Raw genomic sequence first — 14,594 nt, 5'->3', positions numbered from 1 at the left:
GGCGCCAGTAAGCGCCTTGGGTAACGTCATCAGTCAGCGCGGTGTTTAGACTCTACTGATGTCGTGGCGCTCTGGAGGAAGAAGTTGCTGTTTCTCCGGGCCCTGGTCCTGAGGACGCGGTCCAGGTGGCCCCTGGCCTCTTCCTACCCACCCCTCCGCCCGCCTTTCCCCCCACTTCTCTGGCAGGATGAGGCGTGCAGGCCTGGGTAAGAAGAGGGCTGAGTTTCGAAGTTCCGGGACCCTAGAACTGGCGGTGCTGGGCGCAGGGGCGCGGGGGGAAACCGGACTGGCCTTTTGTCTCTGGAATCTGAGACAGAGAGCAGGGTGTATGGAGGGGTCTTTGGAGGTGGTGTCAAGTGGAAACACCACCATTTGTACCAGATCCTAGTGGATCTCTTAAGTTTGGTTCTGTCTCAAGTTATGGATGGTAGGTTTAGATGAAATAGTGGAGAACTAGGGGTGAGGTATGTACAGGTGCCAACGCAGTGAGGAGTTTTTTTGTAGTGTTATTGACTGTCTGAGCGCGGTTATGGCAGTTGCTGAGTTTCCAGAGTTGCTGAAGTCTGCCTTCGACTTCTCTCTACTGGACCTAATGTTAGTTTCTTCAGAAGTGAAGTTTGAAGAGTGTTGCATGCAAAGCACACTGATAATAATCGTATTAGCCTAGTAACAGTGAGTTACACAGGTAAACACACATGTCATTTTTGTTAAAGGCCGTGATGTGGATCTTCGGAGTCAAAGGCCATTTTACCCAGAACATTTCTTATCTGACCCTTGTTCCACTGGTAAGACGGTAGAGTGTAGTAACACCTGGTGACTTAGCATTTGTTCTTGACTTTTGGCCTAGGAAGTAGTTTCAGTAAGCAGCAGAACAAATTAGTCACAAGAATTTACAGTGGGCTGTTACAGCACAAAGCCGATAAAACAGATTTTCTGGTTCTGGAACTATTAAGAGATGACTGGGAAAAAAGAAAAGAAGAAACCTGCCATATTAATATACGGTATACCTGAGAAAATATATGAAATACTTGAAAAAGGACAATGTTTGTTACCTTTTTCAGTTCTTATAATTCAATGGAAAAAAAGTTTTCAAAAGTCTCAGGTATTTAAAGTTAGTGAAAGTTGCCAGTAACTCTAGGCATGTACATCGATTAGTAAATGGTAGTATGAGGAAAAGCTCTTGAAAAATGTAGTTTTTGTGAATACTTGGGTCATAAAAGGAAAATTGGCTGGGTAAATTGTAGAGAAAAAAGATAACTCGTTTTGAACAAGTTTAGTTTTATATGCCTAAATGAGTTTCCTTTTTATCATTAATGACAGCAGGCATTTATTGTGCATTTGAGTAAGCTCTAGGTATACAGTCCTTTGTGGCTTCCCTGTGGCTTAGTGGTAGAGAATCCACCTGCCAATGCTGGAGGTGCACAAGAGATGTGGGTTCAATCCCTGGTGGAAGATCCCCTGGAAAAAGAACCCACTCCAGTATTCTTGCCTGGAGAATCCCATGGACAGAGGGGCCTGGCGGACTACAGTCCACGGGGTTATAAAGAGTCAGTCAGGACTGAGCACTCACACGCGTCCTGTGTAGCTCTCTTCATGCTCCCCAAAGCTTCTAATCTAGTTGAGGAGTAGAAATATGCACAAAGATAAATTATAGTACAAGGTGGTAGCTATGCAACCAAATGAGTTCTACAGGCTGTGAATGTCCCAGGGATTTCACAGAGAGCGCTTGGTAATTTGTGTGGACACAGAATCCTCAACTGCAGCTTAAATAGCAAAGTGTAGGAGAGTTTGTTTCCAGTTGGAAGTGTGATCCTCTCCTTGCTCCAAAACACTTGTAGGACTAGAATCTAGAATTATGAATGATGTGTTTAAGGGATTATGATTAAACCAATTCGGATGAAGTAGGAGACGTAGAACCAGAGCCAACCACACTGTGGAGACCTTTGAGTACCAGGTCAAAGAATGTGGATCTCATCAGTAGGTCTTTGGGCCTTTTTGAAAGTTTTGTGAAGCAGTGTGCTGTGAAATTGCAGAGAGAGGAACTTGAGAGATGGTGGTTCTGAGCCCTGACTGTACACTAGAATCACCTAGAGGGCTTTTAAGGCTTGAATACCTGGACCCCAGCCCAGACCAACTAAGTTAGAATCTCTAGGATAGAGTTGGTTTTTTCATTTGTTTAGTTTGTTTTTAAAGTTCCCTGTAGTTGAGAGGAGGAAAGGTGATTCCTTAGGTGTCTGTTGTTGTAAATTACATTGGTATGATGTGACAAGAGCTTCTTTTTTTTCAAGTATCTGTGTATTGGGGAATGAATCAGATGAATATTCCTGGAAAGAACGCCCCCCCCCCCCCCCCCCCCACTTCATGTGCATGCTTGGTGCCTTAGTCGTGCCTAACTCTTTGTGACCCCAAGACCTGTAGCCCACCAGGCTCCTCTGTCCAGGGAATTTTCCAGGCAAGGATACTGGACTGGGTTGTGGGTTTCCAGGCCCACAGTTCACATGACTGTCTAAGTGACTTGGTTCATTTATGATAGAAACTATCCAGAAGTAGCATTTGTTTATAGACACAGTCTGAGGATTATCTTTGACACCCATTAGGTTTCCTACAAATTTTCATGCTAGTAAGTCACACAAAAGAAGTGGCTAAACTTGGAATAACAGCTCCTAACTTTTGATTTTTTTTTTTTAAATATTGGGGATAGATGATGGTGTGAGAGAAGATTAACTCTAATAGGAGAAGGTGCTTTGAAAGATTTCGGTACAATAAATAAAATGGGAATTTCATTTTTAATAAATGGAGCAGTGCAGAAGAACTCTAAAAATAAAAATAAGATATGCAAAAATAATAAAGAAGGAAGTAGAAACAAATAGCCACTAATTTAGAGCTGAATTCCTTGGGGAAGTTGTCAAGTGGTTAATTCAACCAGTCAGTAATGACTTACTGGATGAACATTATATATGTAGCATATTAATCATATAAAATATGAAGATATTTTTATTTCCTTTAAGGATTTTGGTCTTTATTAAAGTAGAATTTGTATAGCAAAGCATTGATGAATAGGGTCAGAATGCATGTTTTAGATGATTCTTTTAATTGTTGAGTAGAGGGAAATACTATGTCTAGTCACTTGTCCTTACATTGTACAATGGCACATTACAGAACTCTGTAGATAATGGATCAGCAACTGAGGGAAATTTGAGGAAGGCAACTCTCTCCTCAGTAATATACTTGTTTAACATTTTGTTGTGGTTTTTGTGGTGGTGGAGATTGTGTGTCTACTGCTTGAAGTACTTGTTAGATACAGGGATACAAAAAAAGGATGAGAGACCACTTTTGTCCTCAAAGAAGCTTATGACCCCACTGTTGACAAAGGCAAACACATTCAAAGCTGAATAACTGAATTCAGATTCTGTTCATTAGTTAGTTCATTTACAAGTTATTTACTGGCTATGCCTTACTGTGTATATATGTTTTGGGGGGGATCTATAGCCATGAGCAGAACAAATTTAGTCTCTGCCCTTGGAGTGCAGTCCGGAGCATGATATTAGTGTTATGTATAGTCAGAGCTGTAAGAATTCAAAAGAGAGTTTTGCTTTTTAGAGAAAGTGAGAGTTTTACTATGCCTGGAAAGAGCTTTCTGTTCACTTTCCCACCCTTCCTCAGTCACCAGTGTTGCCTGCTGCTTTCGTACTGTCGGTGCCACTTCATCGGCTCTTCATAGGCGGAGAGCTCTGGTCTCTGTGCTATCCCTTTCCTCCATGGTGTCAGGCTCCCACTGACAGTACAGTCCTTGTCCAGTCTAGCCCCCAGAATCCATGTATATCACCTACTCTTTGGACAAGGAATCTCAACGTCTTGGGGCCCTGTTCAGCAGCCCTAACGCTGCACTCCAGCTCCTGTTCCATCTAGCCCTGCAGGTGCTCATGGGCTGACATAGGCTGATCAGTTTTTCTGCAGAAAAATCACACATCCAGGTGAAAAATCACACTACAGTATAACTGCCTCAGCCACAATTGCTTTATCCCTGTAGTAATCCTGTACAACCCCAGTTATTTTCCTCCATTATTCTCTACTGTTTTTTCCCCCAAAAGATCACCATTCTTCAAAGACAGGCTTTTCTCTTATATCACTGAGAAAATTGTCAACAGTTTTTTTTTTTCTTTTAAATGCAGTTAGATAATACTCTCAACTATGCTTTCCTCTCTCAGTCCTCCAACGTGTTAGTATATGTATTCACTGTTCAAGGCTCACTCCACCTGTTGGAGTGCCTGATGAATATCGAGTTATATTGGGCAGTGCCTGGGACTGTTGTCCTGTATCCCAATGCTCTTCCCTAGAAGATGAGCTCTGAAAAGTCTTGATAGCACCTGGAAAGAACAAGGGATCTGATGCATGATAGTTTTTCAAGTATTTGTTGAAGAATGAATGAGCCTCCCTCCTAAATCTCAGTTATTATTCTCCATAAGTTATTCTAACTCTCTTCTGTTTAAAAGAGATGCCCATAAAGGACCTTCCCTCTGCCATAAACTCCATCCTGTTGTATTATCCTGTCTCTGCCTTTGCCTTCACAGCCAAGCTTCTCCCATAGGTAGTTGATGGTACTAATTTTAGGGGTGTGTGTGTGTGTGTGTGTATGTTTTAATGGTATATTTCTAGAGAGCAGGAAATAAGTCCAGAATACCAGTGTCTATTTATATATTTATATATGAGTGTCTATTTCAGAGTCTTGTGGGCAATCAGTAAGCAGTCAACAAATGTGTATTGAGCTGAATTCAGTATCCTTTGCTTAAGAGAGGTTATTAGAGTTGTTCTGATCTCTATTTGGTTATTAATTCTTAAAGTTCATTTGGAGTGTGAGTATTACAGACATACCTGGTCTGTCTGTTAGCACCCTCCAGGGGTCTTTTTCGGTTCTCTCTAGTCAGGGTTTCAGAAGGGACTTGTTTTTGCTACAACTCTGCTTGGGACTGATCCTTGCAGGTGAAGGAGTACCCCCTGGCAACTATGGGAACTATGGCTATCCCAATAGTGGGTACAGTGCCTGTGAAGAGGAGAACGAGAGACTCACTGAAAGTCTGAGAAACAAAGTAACTGCTATAAAATCTGTAAGTATATAACGTATACTTTTTAGTTTGTGCATTTATATACATATATGTTTTTCTCATGGGAGGAAGGGGTAGTTAGGGGGTTTGGGACAGACATGTACACACTGCTCTATTTAAAATGGATAGCCAACAAGGACCGACTGTAGAGCACAGGGAACTCTGCTGGAGGTTATGTGGCAGCCTGGATGGGAGGGGAGTCTGGGGGAGAGTGGACACGTGTGTATCCATTAAGTCCCTTCGCAGTTCACCTGCAACTGTCACAACATTGTGAGTTGGCTATACTCCAGTACAAAATTAAAAAGTTGAAAAATGTATACTTTTATTGGCATAGGGGATTTAGTCCCACAAACTGTATAGTTCAGTGATATGAGCTTTCCCCCTAGATTTAACAATTCAGAGATAATAAAGCACCTAGGTAGCCCAAATCACCTTAGTTCAGTTCAGTCGCTCAGTCGTGTCCGACTCTTTGTGACCCCGTGAGCCGCAGCACAGCAGGCCTCCCTGTCCATCTCCAACTCCCGGAGATGACCCAAACTCATGTCCATCGAGTCAGTGATGCCATCCAACCATCTAATCCTTTGTCGTCCCCTTCTCCTCCCGCCCTCAATCTTTCCCAGCATCAGGGTCTTTTCAAATGAGTCAGCTCTTCACATCAGGTGGCCAAAGTATTGGAGCTTCAGCTTCAACATCACTCCTTCCAATGAACACCTAGGACTGATCTCCTTTAGGATGGACTGGTTGGATCTCCTTGCAGTCCAAGGGACTCTCAAGAGTCTTTTCCAACACCACAGTTCAAAAACATCAATTCTTCGGCGCTCAGCTTTCTTCACAGTCCAACTCTCTCATCCATATATGACCACTGGAAAAACCATAGCCTTGACTAGACGGACCTTTGTTGGCAAAGTAATGTCTTTGCTTTTTAATATGCTGTCTAGGTTGGTCATAACTTTCCTTCCAAAAAGTAAGCATCTTTTAATTTCATGGCTGCAGTCACCATCTGTAGTGATTTTGGAGCCCCCAAAAATAAAGTCAGCCACTGTTTCCACTGTTTCCGCATCTATTTGCCACGAAGTGATGGGACTGGAGGCCATGATCTTAGTTTTCTGAATGTTGAGCTTTAAGCCAACTTTTTCACTTTCCTCTTTCACTTTCAGCAAGAGACCTTTTAGTTCCTCTCCACTTTCTGCCATAAGGGTGGTGTCATCTGCATATCTGAGGTTATTGATATTTCTCCCGGCAATCTTGATTGCAGCTTGTGCTTCTTCCAGCCCAGCGTTTCTCATGATGTACTCTGCATATAAGTTAAATAAGCAGAGTGACAATATACAGCCTTGACGTACTCCTTCTCCTATTTGGAACCAGTCTGTTGCTCCATGTCCAGTTCTAACTGTTGCTTCCTGACCTGCATACAGATTTCTCAAGAGGCAGGTCAGGTGGTCTGGTATTCCCATCTCTTTCAGAATTTTCCACAGTTTATTGTGATCCACAGAGTCAAAGGTTTTGGCATAGTCAATAAAGCAGAAATAGATGTTTTTCTGGAACTCTCTTACTTTTTTGATGATCCAACGGATGTTGGCAATTTGATCTCTGATTCCTCTGCCTTTTATAAATCCAGCTTGAACATCTGGGAGTTCACAATTCACGTATTACTGAAGCCTAGCTTGGAGATTTTGAGCATTATTACTTGGCTAGCGTGTGAATTGTACAGTAGTTTGAGCATTCTTTGGCATTGCCTTTCTTTGGGATTGGAATGAAAACTGACCTTTTCCAGTCCTGTGGCCACTGCTGAGTTTTCCAGATTTACTGACATATTGAGTGCAGCACTTTCACAGCATCATCTTTCAGGATTTGAAATAGCTCAACTGGAATTCCATCACCTCCACTAGCTTTGTTCGTAGTGATGCTTCCTGAGGCCCACTTGATGTCACATTCCAGGATGTCTGACTCTAGGTGAGTGATCACATCATCGTGATTATCTGGGTTGTGAAGATCTTTTTTGTATAATTCTTCTGTGTATTCTTGCCACCTCTTCTTAATATCTTCTGCTTCTGTTAGGTCCATACCATTTCTGTCCTTTATGGAGCCCATCTTTGCATGAAATGTTCCCTTGGGATCTCTACTTTTCTTGAAGAGATCTCTAGTCTTTCCTATTCTATTATTTTCCTCTATTTCTTTGCACCGATCGCTGAGGAAGGCTTTCTTATCTCTCCTTGCTATTCTTTGGAACTCTGCATTCAAATGGGTATATTTTTCCTTTTCTTCTTTGCTTTTGGCTTCTTTTCTTTTCACAGCTATTTGTAAGGCCTCCTCAGACAGCCATTTTGCATTTTTGCACTTCTTTTTCTTGGGGATGGTTTTGCTCCCTGTCTTCTGTACAGTGTCACAAACCTCCGTCCATAGTTCATCAGGCTCTCTGTCTGTCAGATCTAATCCCATGAATCTATTTGTCGCTTCTACTGTATAATTGGAAGGGATTTGATTTAGGTCATACCTGAATGGTCTAGTGGTTTTCCCTACTTTTTTCAATTTAAGTCTGAATTTGGCAATAAGGAGTTCATGATCTGAGCCACAGTCAGCTCCTGGTCTTGTTTTTGCTGACTGTATAGAGCTTCTCCATTTTCAGCTGCAAAGAATATAATTAATCTTGATTTCAGTTTTGATCATCTGGTGATGTCCATGTGTAGAGTCTTCTCTTGTGTTGTTGGAAGAGGGTGCTTGTTATGACCAGTGCGTTCTCTTAGCAAAACTCTATTAGCCTTTCCCCTGCTTCATTCTGTACTCCAAGGCCAAATTTGTCTGTTACTCCAGGTGTTTCTGGACTTCCTACTTTTACATTCCAGTGCCCTGTAATGAAAAGGACATCTTTTTTGGTTGTTAGTTCTAAAAGGTTTTGCAGGTCTTCATAGAACTGTTCAACTTCAGCTTCTTCAGTGTTACTGGTTGGGGCATAGACTTGGATTACTGTGATATTGAATGGTTTGCCTTGGAAACAAACAGATCATTCTGTCGTTTTTGTGATTGCATCCAAGTACTGTACTTTCTTTAATACAACTGTCATTTATTCCAGGGCAAGAGATTTCCATGAGAAAAAAGCTTTCTTTGAATAAGGAACCTAAATTATCAATATTGGAATTGAAACTCAAGTAATTCTTAATTTCCTTCAAATGTTGTATTTTCTAAATTATTAACATTATATGATATTGCTTAGTTTAATAATGAATTCCTATTGATTTATTAAGACCTTGAAAATAATACTCATTTCAGAATGTAACAGTCACCAGGCTGAATAGACTTCTACTTCCCAAAAACTAATGAAATATCAGTTAAGTTTTAGCAACGTGACTCAAAATTTAAACACGATCTGAGTACAGGTTAGAAAATACGGTCAGTCAAAACTTACTATATATATATATATATGTATTTATTTTAACTTCAGCTTTTTTGGTAGTTAAATCTGAAACACTGCTTGTAGTATTTTACACTACTACAATATAGTTACAGTGCAGTAATATCTCAGAGCATTCCACCTTCCACCCCCAGGCAGCTCATCTTCTGACTTTTCTTCTAGTCCCAAAAGCTATGAATCTCAGTCTTTTGTGTTTCTGCCTTTGAACCTCATGTCAGTCACCAAGTCCTGTCTTCTTTCTCTCTGTTCTTCCTATTTGACCTTCCTGTTTCTAATACTGTGCCCCGGTTTTCTTCAGTGGACTAGTGGGAAGGCCTTTTAACCGATCTGTTTCCCATTTTTCATACGTTTTGGTCTGAGTTACCCGCAATAGTCATCACAGTCATCGTTTTGGTTTTTAGAGTATTTTTTAAATTGCATTCTACACTCCCAAAGTCTTCAGTGGCCTCCATGATGTAAGAAATGAAGTTCACACTTTGTAGCTTGATCAGACAGTTCTGCAGAGAGTGTCCCAGCTTTTTAGACCGTACCTCCCACACCTTCAGAATGTGTGCATGCTTTCTGCCAGACGGATTGGAGTATCCCTTGTGTCCTATGTGTCCTGTCAGCCTCCCACTCCTGTCTTTGGTCATGCAGTCCCCTTGGCTAAGGCCTCCTCTCCCTCCTGACCTTGGCTGAAGTCTTGCCCGTCTGAAAGGCTCCATCTCTTTTCACCTTCTCTCCTCCAGGCTTCACCTGCTCACCACATAAACCTAACCTTTTCCTTATGAACAGAAGATCATTTGTACCATTTCTGTAGCACTTACTGCATAGCGATCTGCATTGGAATTATTTGTATGTAAAAGAAATTTATCAGAATACAGGGTTTTCTGTTGTACTTAGTTTTACATTCTACATAGCACTTAGCGTACTTCCTTATAGTGTATTGCGTAATATGTATTAAATAAAGGAGTTACCAAAAGATAGTTTTGATTATACATTAAAGTAAACATGTGTGGTACACTTACAGAGCATTCATTGGAAGCTTATGTTGCCAAAACTTAATTGATAGTTCATTAGTCTTTGGAAAATAGAAGTGTATTTCAGCCTAGAGACTGTTCTTCCCTGAAAGTATTGTTTTCAAGGTCATGTTAAATCAAAAGGAGTTGATCTATGAACTAAGCAATATTGTATAATGTTAATAATTTAGAAAATACAACATTTTGGAGGAAATTAAGAATTAAATGTTTTTTTTTAGTTCCAATATTGATAATTTAGGCTCCTTGTTAGAAGAAAGCCTTTTTCTCGTGGTTATTTCTCTCTTTGGCATGAGTGACAGTTGTAAAGTAGCTAGGCCATTTGGGCTGTCTAGTTTCAAGTTGCTTTGTTATTTCTGAATTGTTAAATTTTGGGGAAAAGCTTATATTCTGATCTATAGACTCCTAGAATGGTTTTGTGTTAATATGACCACAGATACTTTCCACACAAAATAAGTTGAGGACAATATTTGCAGTGGCTTACTATGATTTTTAGTAGTTTCCAAGGTTTAGTAATAGTGTATTTATTCAGCTATTTTAGAAGTGAAGTCTTTGATGAATTTGTCATATGAAGTATTAGATAAGTTTTGATTTGAATAGCAGCTGTAGTCACTTATGATATTTCATTTAGACTCAGTCTCTTCTGCATAGCTTCATGATGTGGATAACACTAACTTGTAAATTTTTTCCAATTTATTATCAAATTTTGAAGAAAAAATACCTTTAGGATCTAAAGAAATAATTAATTTAGGCATATATTCAAAGTAATATCACATTCATTAGGAAAATATTACTTATATCTGAACTTGATAATATGGGAGCCTAGATAACATTTTAAAAGTGTAAATGAAGAAATATACAAACAAATGCTATTGTGTGAATGACATAAAGAGAGAAAAAAGAATTCTAGGATAAGAGGACAGGAAAGAAACATGTACCTAAATTAAAAGATAGAATTGAATATTAAAATTAAATCAAAATGAAGAACAGGGAGACAATGTCTATAGTTGATAAGGAATAGAGATTCTAAATTAATTTTCTTTTTATTATGAAACTGTGGTAACTTTATCCGAGACTTGGAAAATACAGAATGAAATAATATTTCCACTATATATTACAATTAATTTTTTAAGTAGATTAAGATTTTTAGTTGAAGTTTCAATATCAAACTTTCAAAAATGAATAGAATGAGTAGACAGAAAAGTAGAATGATATAGTGGACTTGAAAACACTGTGAGCCAATTCAATATAATTAAGATTTATACAGTTTTTACACAACATCAGGATACAGATTCTATCAAGTTCCCACAGACTATAAACTAGGAGACCCTGAAGCATATCCAGAGACAGAAGACCAAGTGCAAAAATTTGATGGCCTAAAGGTATTGAGATCATACAGTGTCTGTTCTCTTACCACTGTGGAATTATGTTAGAGATCAGTATCAAAACATATTTGAAAATAACCCACATATCTTCAAGTGCAATGTGACCTTTCCTAAGAGAGATCTTTGACTTGGCCATTGAAAGCCTCAGTAAAGTTAAAAGACTGAAAACACAGAGGGTGATTGCAGAGAAGAAAGCTTTTAAATGTGAAGTTAATATCAAACTGAGAACTTAATATCAAAGATACCGTAAAAACCCCATATATACTATGTTGTTAAAAAAAAAAGGAAATTAACATATGATACAGTATTAGTAACTAAAATGCAGCTTTTATCCAAATTCACAAAATTTTATGCTAGTGTTCATTGTTTGTTTTCATCCCTTATTCAAGATTCCCTATTGTATTTAGTTGCATTGGGCAGATTCAGTTTCATGCAACAAATTCTGATAAATGCTCTTCACTTTTATTCTGCTACAAATATTTTCTAATTTTCTTTGTTATGGCTTCTTAGATACACACATCATTTACAAGTGGACATTTAATTTCTAAATTAGTTTTTATTAATTTCAGTGGGAAAAATAACCAAAGAATAAAGTGTATTTTATATTTTTAAGAATGCAGATTTATTTGAGAAAACATTTATGCTTAGAATGACATTATTGTTTTTACTTTATAACACTTAAAAACATTTCGGTGAGTAGTAATGTTTATGCTTTTTTCTTTGTAGCTTTCCATTGAAATAGGCCATGAAGTTAAAAATCAAAATAAATTATTAGCTGAAATGGTAAGTGGTTATGATTTTAACTTTAAGAAGCTTGGTTGGATATTCTCAAACTTGGCTTGGAATAACTCTTAAGAGTTGTTTTTGCCCTATTTTTACATTTTTCATCTTGCCCAACCCATATCAGTAGGAGGGGGAGGTAGGAGTGAGTGTATATTTTATCTTGTATTTAGAAACACTGTTTAAGACTCAGGACAAATGACTATTTCAAGCTGTCTTTAAGATCTCAGTGGATATAGACTGCCAAGTAAATGCTTTATATCCAGTCAACCAAATGTCTTTCACTTAATGTAAACCTGTCTTCTGCGTGATCTAAGGATCACTGTGAACAAGTCAATAAAATTGAATATAGTAACATCTCCAAGCCTTTCATCTCTAAACAAGCTCAGTAAGGTATACCTTTTCTTGATAGAGGCTCTTTTCATTCCTTACTCTTTATTTTGGACATCAAAACTCCTCTGGCCCTTCCCTAGTTTCTTCAAATGCTTTTAAAATTGTACTATTTAAAAATGAATATTGCACTGAAAATTTTCTAGTGAAAGTTGTACATTAAAATAACTTGAGGAACTTTGAAAATATCCATGCCTGGTTCTCTCTTGAAATACTCTGATTCAGAATTTTAGGGAGGGGGCGTCGCTCGGTATATGTATTTTGAAAGACTTTTACATCCCAGGTGATTTTGTTGCATAGCCCTAGTGAAGAACTATAAATGTAAAGTGCTTAAGCTACCTAGAACCTGAGCTGTACAAGGCTATCATTATGTCAGGACCTTACATCTCAGGTTATTGAGATTTCTAAGAAAGTGCAGTCTTTCCAAATCATACATAGTTCTCGCACCTTCAGGACTTTACCAGCTGCGTTTTAACGTGGCAGTTTTTCTCCATCTATGTTTGAAGTCTTTACCACAGTTTACTACCTCTGCATGATAGTCTCTTAACTTTTAATAGTCTCTTAACTTTCTGCTGACCTTCAAAGTCAGCTTCCTAAACAAAAGGATCTTAAAAGTAAAGGTACATTTAACTGCTAACCATATTCAGTGGATAAATTGCTGTACTGGGAAGCAGCCAACCATTTAACCTTGGAGAGTGATACCTCCAACAAAATGTGGGGGAAACCTGTGTGATGCTAGATGAACCTCTTACTTTTATTGTTAATGTTTTTTAATCCACATAATTGGAATAAGACCTAAATATTTGGGGGTTTTGAATTACTCTGGAGCTGAAAGAATGTTTGTTGGATAATGAAAGAGCTTTTTATTTATTGAGAAAATTATTTTGCATGGAGTAATCAGGTTGATTATCCAAGTTATACACAGGCTCCAGAAAATGTCATTAAATGTGTATTCTAATAACAGTATATTAAATTACTCAAATATGCATATGTAGAATGTTAGAACCCAACTATTGTGTTTTCCTTTTTCCCTCATAGGATTCACAGTTTGATTCTACAACTGGATTTCTAGGTAAAACTATGGGAAAACTGAAGATTTTATCCCGAGGGAGCCAAACGAAGTTGCTGTGCTATATGATGCTATTCTCATTGTTTGTCTTTTTTGTCATTTACTGGATTATTAAACTGAGGTGATGCAAGTCAGTGTGACTTTGGAATTTGTTCCAACTTAACAGCTTGGAGTACCACATCAGTAAAAAAAAAAATCGGCATCAAAACATTCCTGAATTTCAGCTACTGTGGCTCCTCCCATCAAAGAGGACTGAGTCTTACCTGTTTTGTAAATCACACCAGATAACACAGTGCTCTTTGGGTACTGCTTCTTAATGATTCACTTTCTGCCCCTATTTTCAGGGGCACTGAGATGTTCTGAGGTTCACTCTGGCCCTAACAGTTCTTTCCTGTTTTTTGCTGTGAGATTAAAGGGCAGTTATAAAATTCTGTTGTTACCATAGATACAGGTTTATGTTCCACATAAAGAAACTTAGTGGGAGAATAGCAATGCCTAAGGAGCCTGGTGCGATGCTCTTGAGGCGGTGAGCAAGTCTGTGATGGATGGAGAGCGTGTTTTCCTGAATTGTCATCGCCCCAATGTTGTACCCTTCTTTCCTTCTTTATTTTGTTTAAATTGTAGGCTGATTTTTTTTTTACCTACAGTTTTCCTAATAATTTTTGATGATATGACTCTTCTTCCCCCCCCCCCCCCAAGGACCTCAGTCTTTACTAAAACTTGTTATTTTGGCATATTTCTAGTAGGATCCAAAACAAGTGTGTACCAGTATAGTTGTCACTTTATATTAACTTTATATATATATAACATTGACTTGGCTTATAATAGTTTTATGATTTTAGCCACTTAGGCCATTTGGTTATCATTTATGACAGAATAATGTGAAGCTAAAGTAATTCCTAAGCCCTGAATGGAAATAAAATGTTCAGGACAAGTAATTGCCTCTGCTTTATTATGTGCTCAAAATAAGTATTGGAAATACTCAGGCATTGAACTTGGGGTTAAGGGCACTGTTGTTTTAATCTAGTGTATTTGTTTATAGGAAACAATGCAAAAATGGACTGCTAAGTAGATGCCAAAATGTGACATTGTCTGTATTGCTACTGTTTTGGAATTTGTTCATTTATAGGCTTCAAAAATAAAATTTTTAATAAAATATATTAATTGACTTTGCTGCTTCTTTGTTCGAGTCTTTTTTTTTTTTTCTTTCCATAAACCAAGAAGTGGTTCTTAAAACTCACAACAAACTCAGGGAAGCTTAATGTATTATTTCACTACTTGCTTCAAGCAAATGAGATAAATCATGCCAACAATTTCAAAAATCTATTTAATTCTTTCTTCCTTCTGCTTGGGGACCCCTAGGAAAAAGTACTTCCAGAAATAAAATTTTGGGAAAACATCAAATATGAAAAAGTTCTAATGTTTTTATAATCCTTTACAAAC

The 14,594-nt window shown here is 38.2% G+C and overlaps 1 protein-coding gene across 1 annotated transcript; it reads left to right on the top strand.

Moving 5' to 3' along the window:
• Nucleotides 1-32: 32 nt before the first annotated feature.
• Nucleotides 33-14,319, top strand: BET1 (Bet1 golgi vesicular membrane trafficking protein). The gene is made up of 4 exons (XM_061164914.1): nt 33-206; nt 4,981-5,105; nt 11,639-11,695; nt 13,121-14,319. The coding sequence occupies exons 1-4, from the start codon at nt 188-190 to the stop codon at nt 13,274-13,276; spliced, it is 357 nt and encodes a 118-aa protein (XP_061020897.1). The 5' UTR covers nt 33-187; the 3' UTR covers nt 13,277-14,319.
• The last annotated feature ends 275 nt before the right edge of the window (nt 14,320-14,594 follow it).

This window comes from Dama dama, chromosome 18 (assembly GCF_033118175.1).
Source record: "Dama dama isolate Ldn47 chromosome 18, ASM3311817v1, whole genome shotgun sequence".
In the NCBI taxonomy this organism is placed as follows: Eukaryota; Metazoa; Chordata; class Mammalia; order Artiodactyla; family Cervidae; genus Dama; species Dama dama.
The sequence above is the reverse complement of the archived record's forward strand: the minus strand, read 5'-3'. Positions and strand labels throughout refer to the sequence as shown.

Coding starts and splice junctions, on each gene's coding strand:
- BET1 (XM_061164914.1), top strand. Junction 5,106..11,638: donor AAGTAACTGCTATAAAATCT/GTAAGTATATAA, acceptor TTTTCTTTGTAG/CTTTCCATTGAAATAGGCCA. Junction 11,696..13,120: donor ATAAATTATTAGCTGAAATG/GTAAGTGGTTAT, acceptor TTTCCCTCATAG/GATTCACAGTTTGATTCTAC.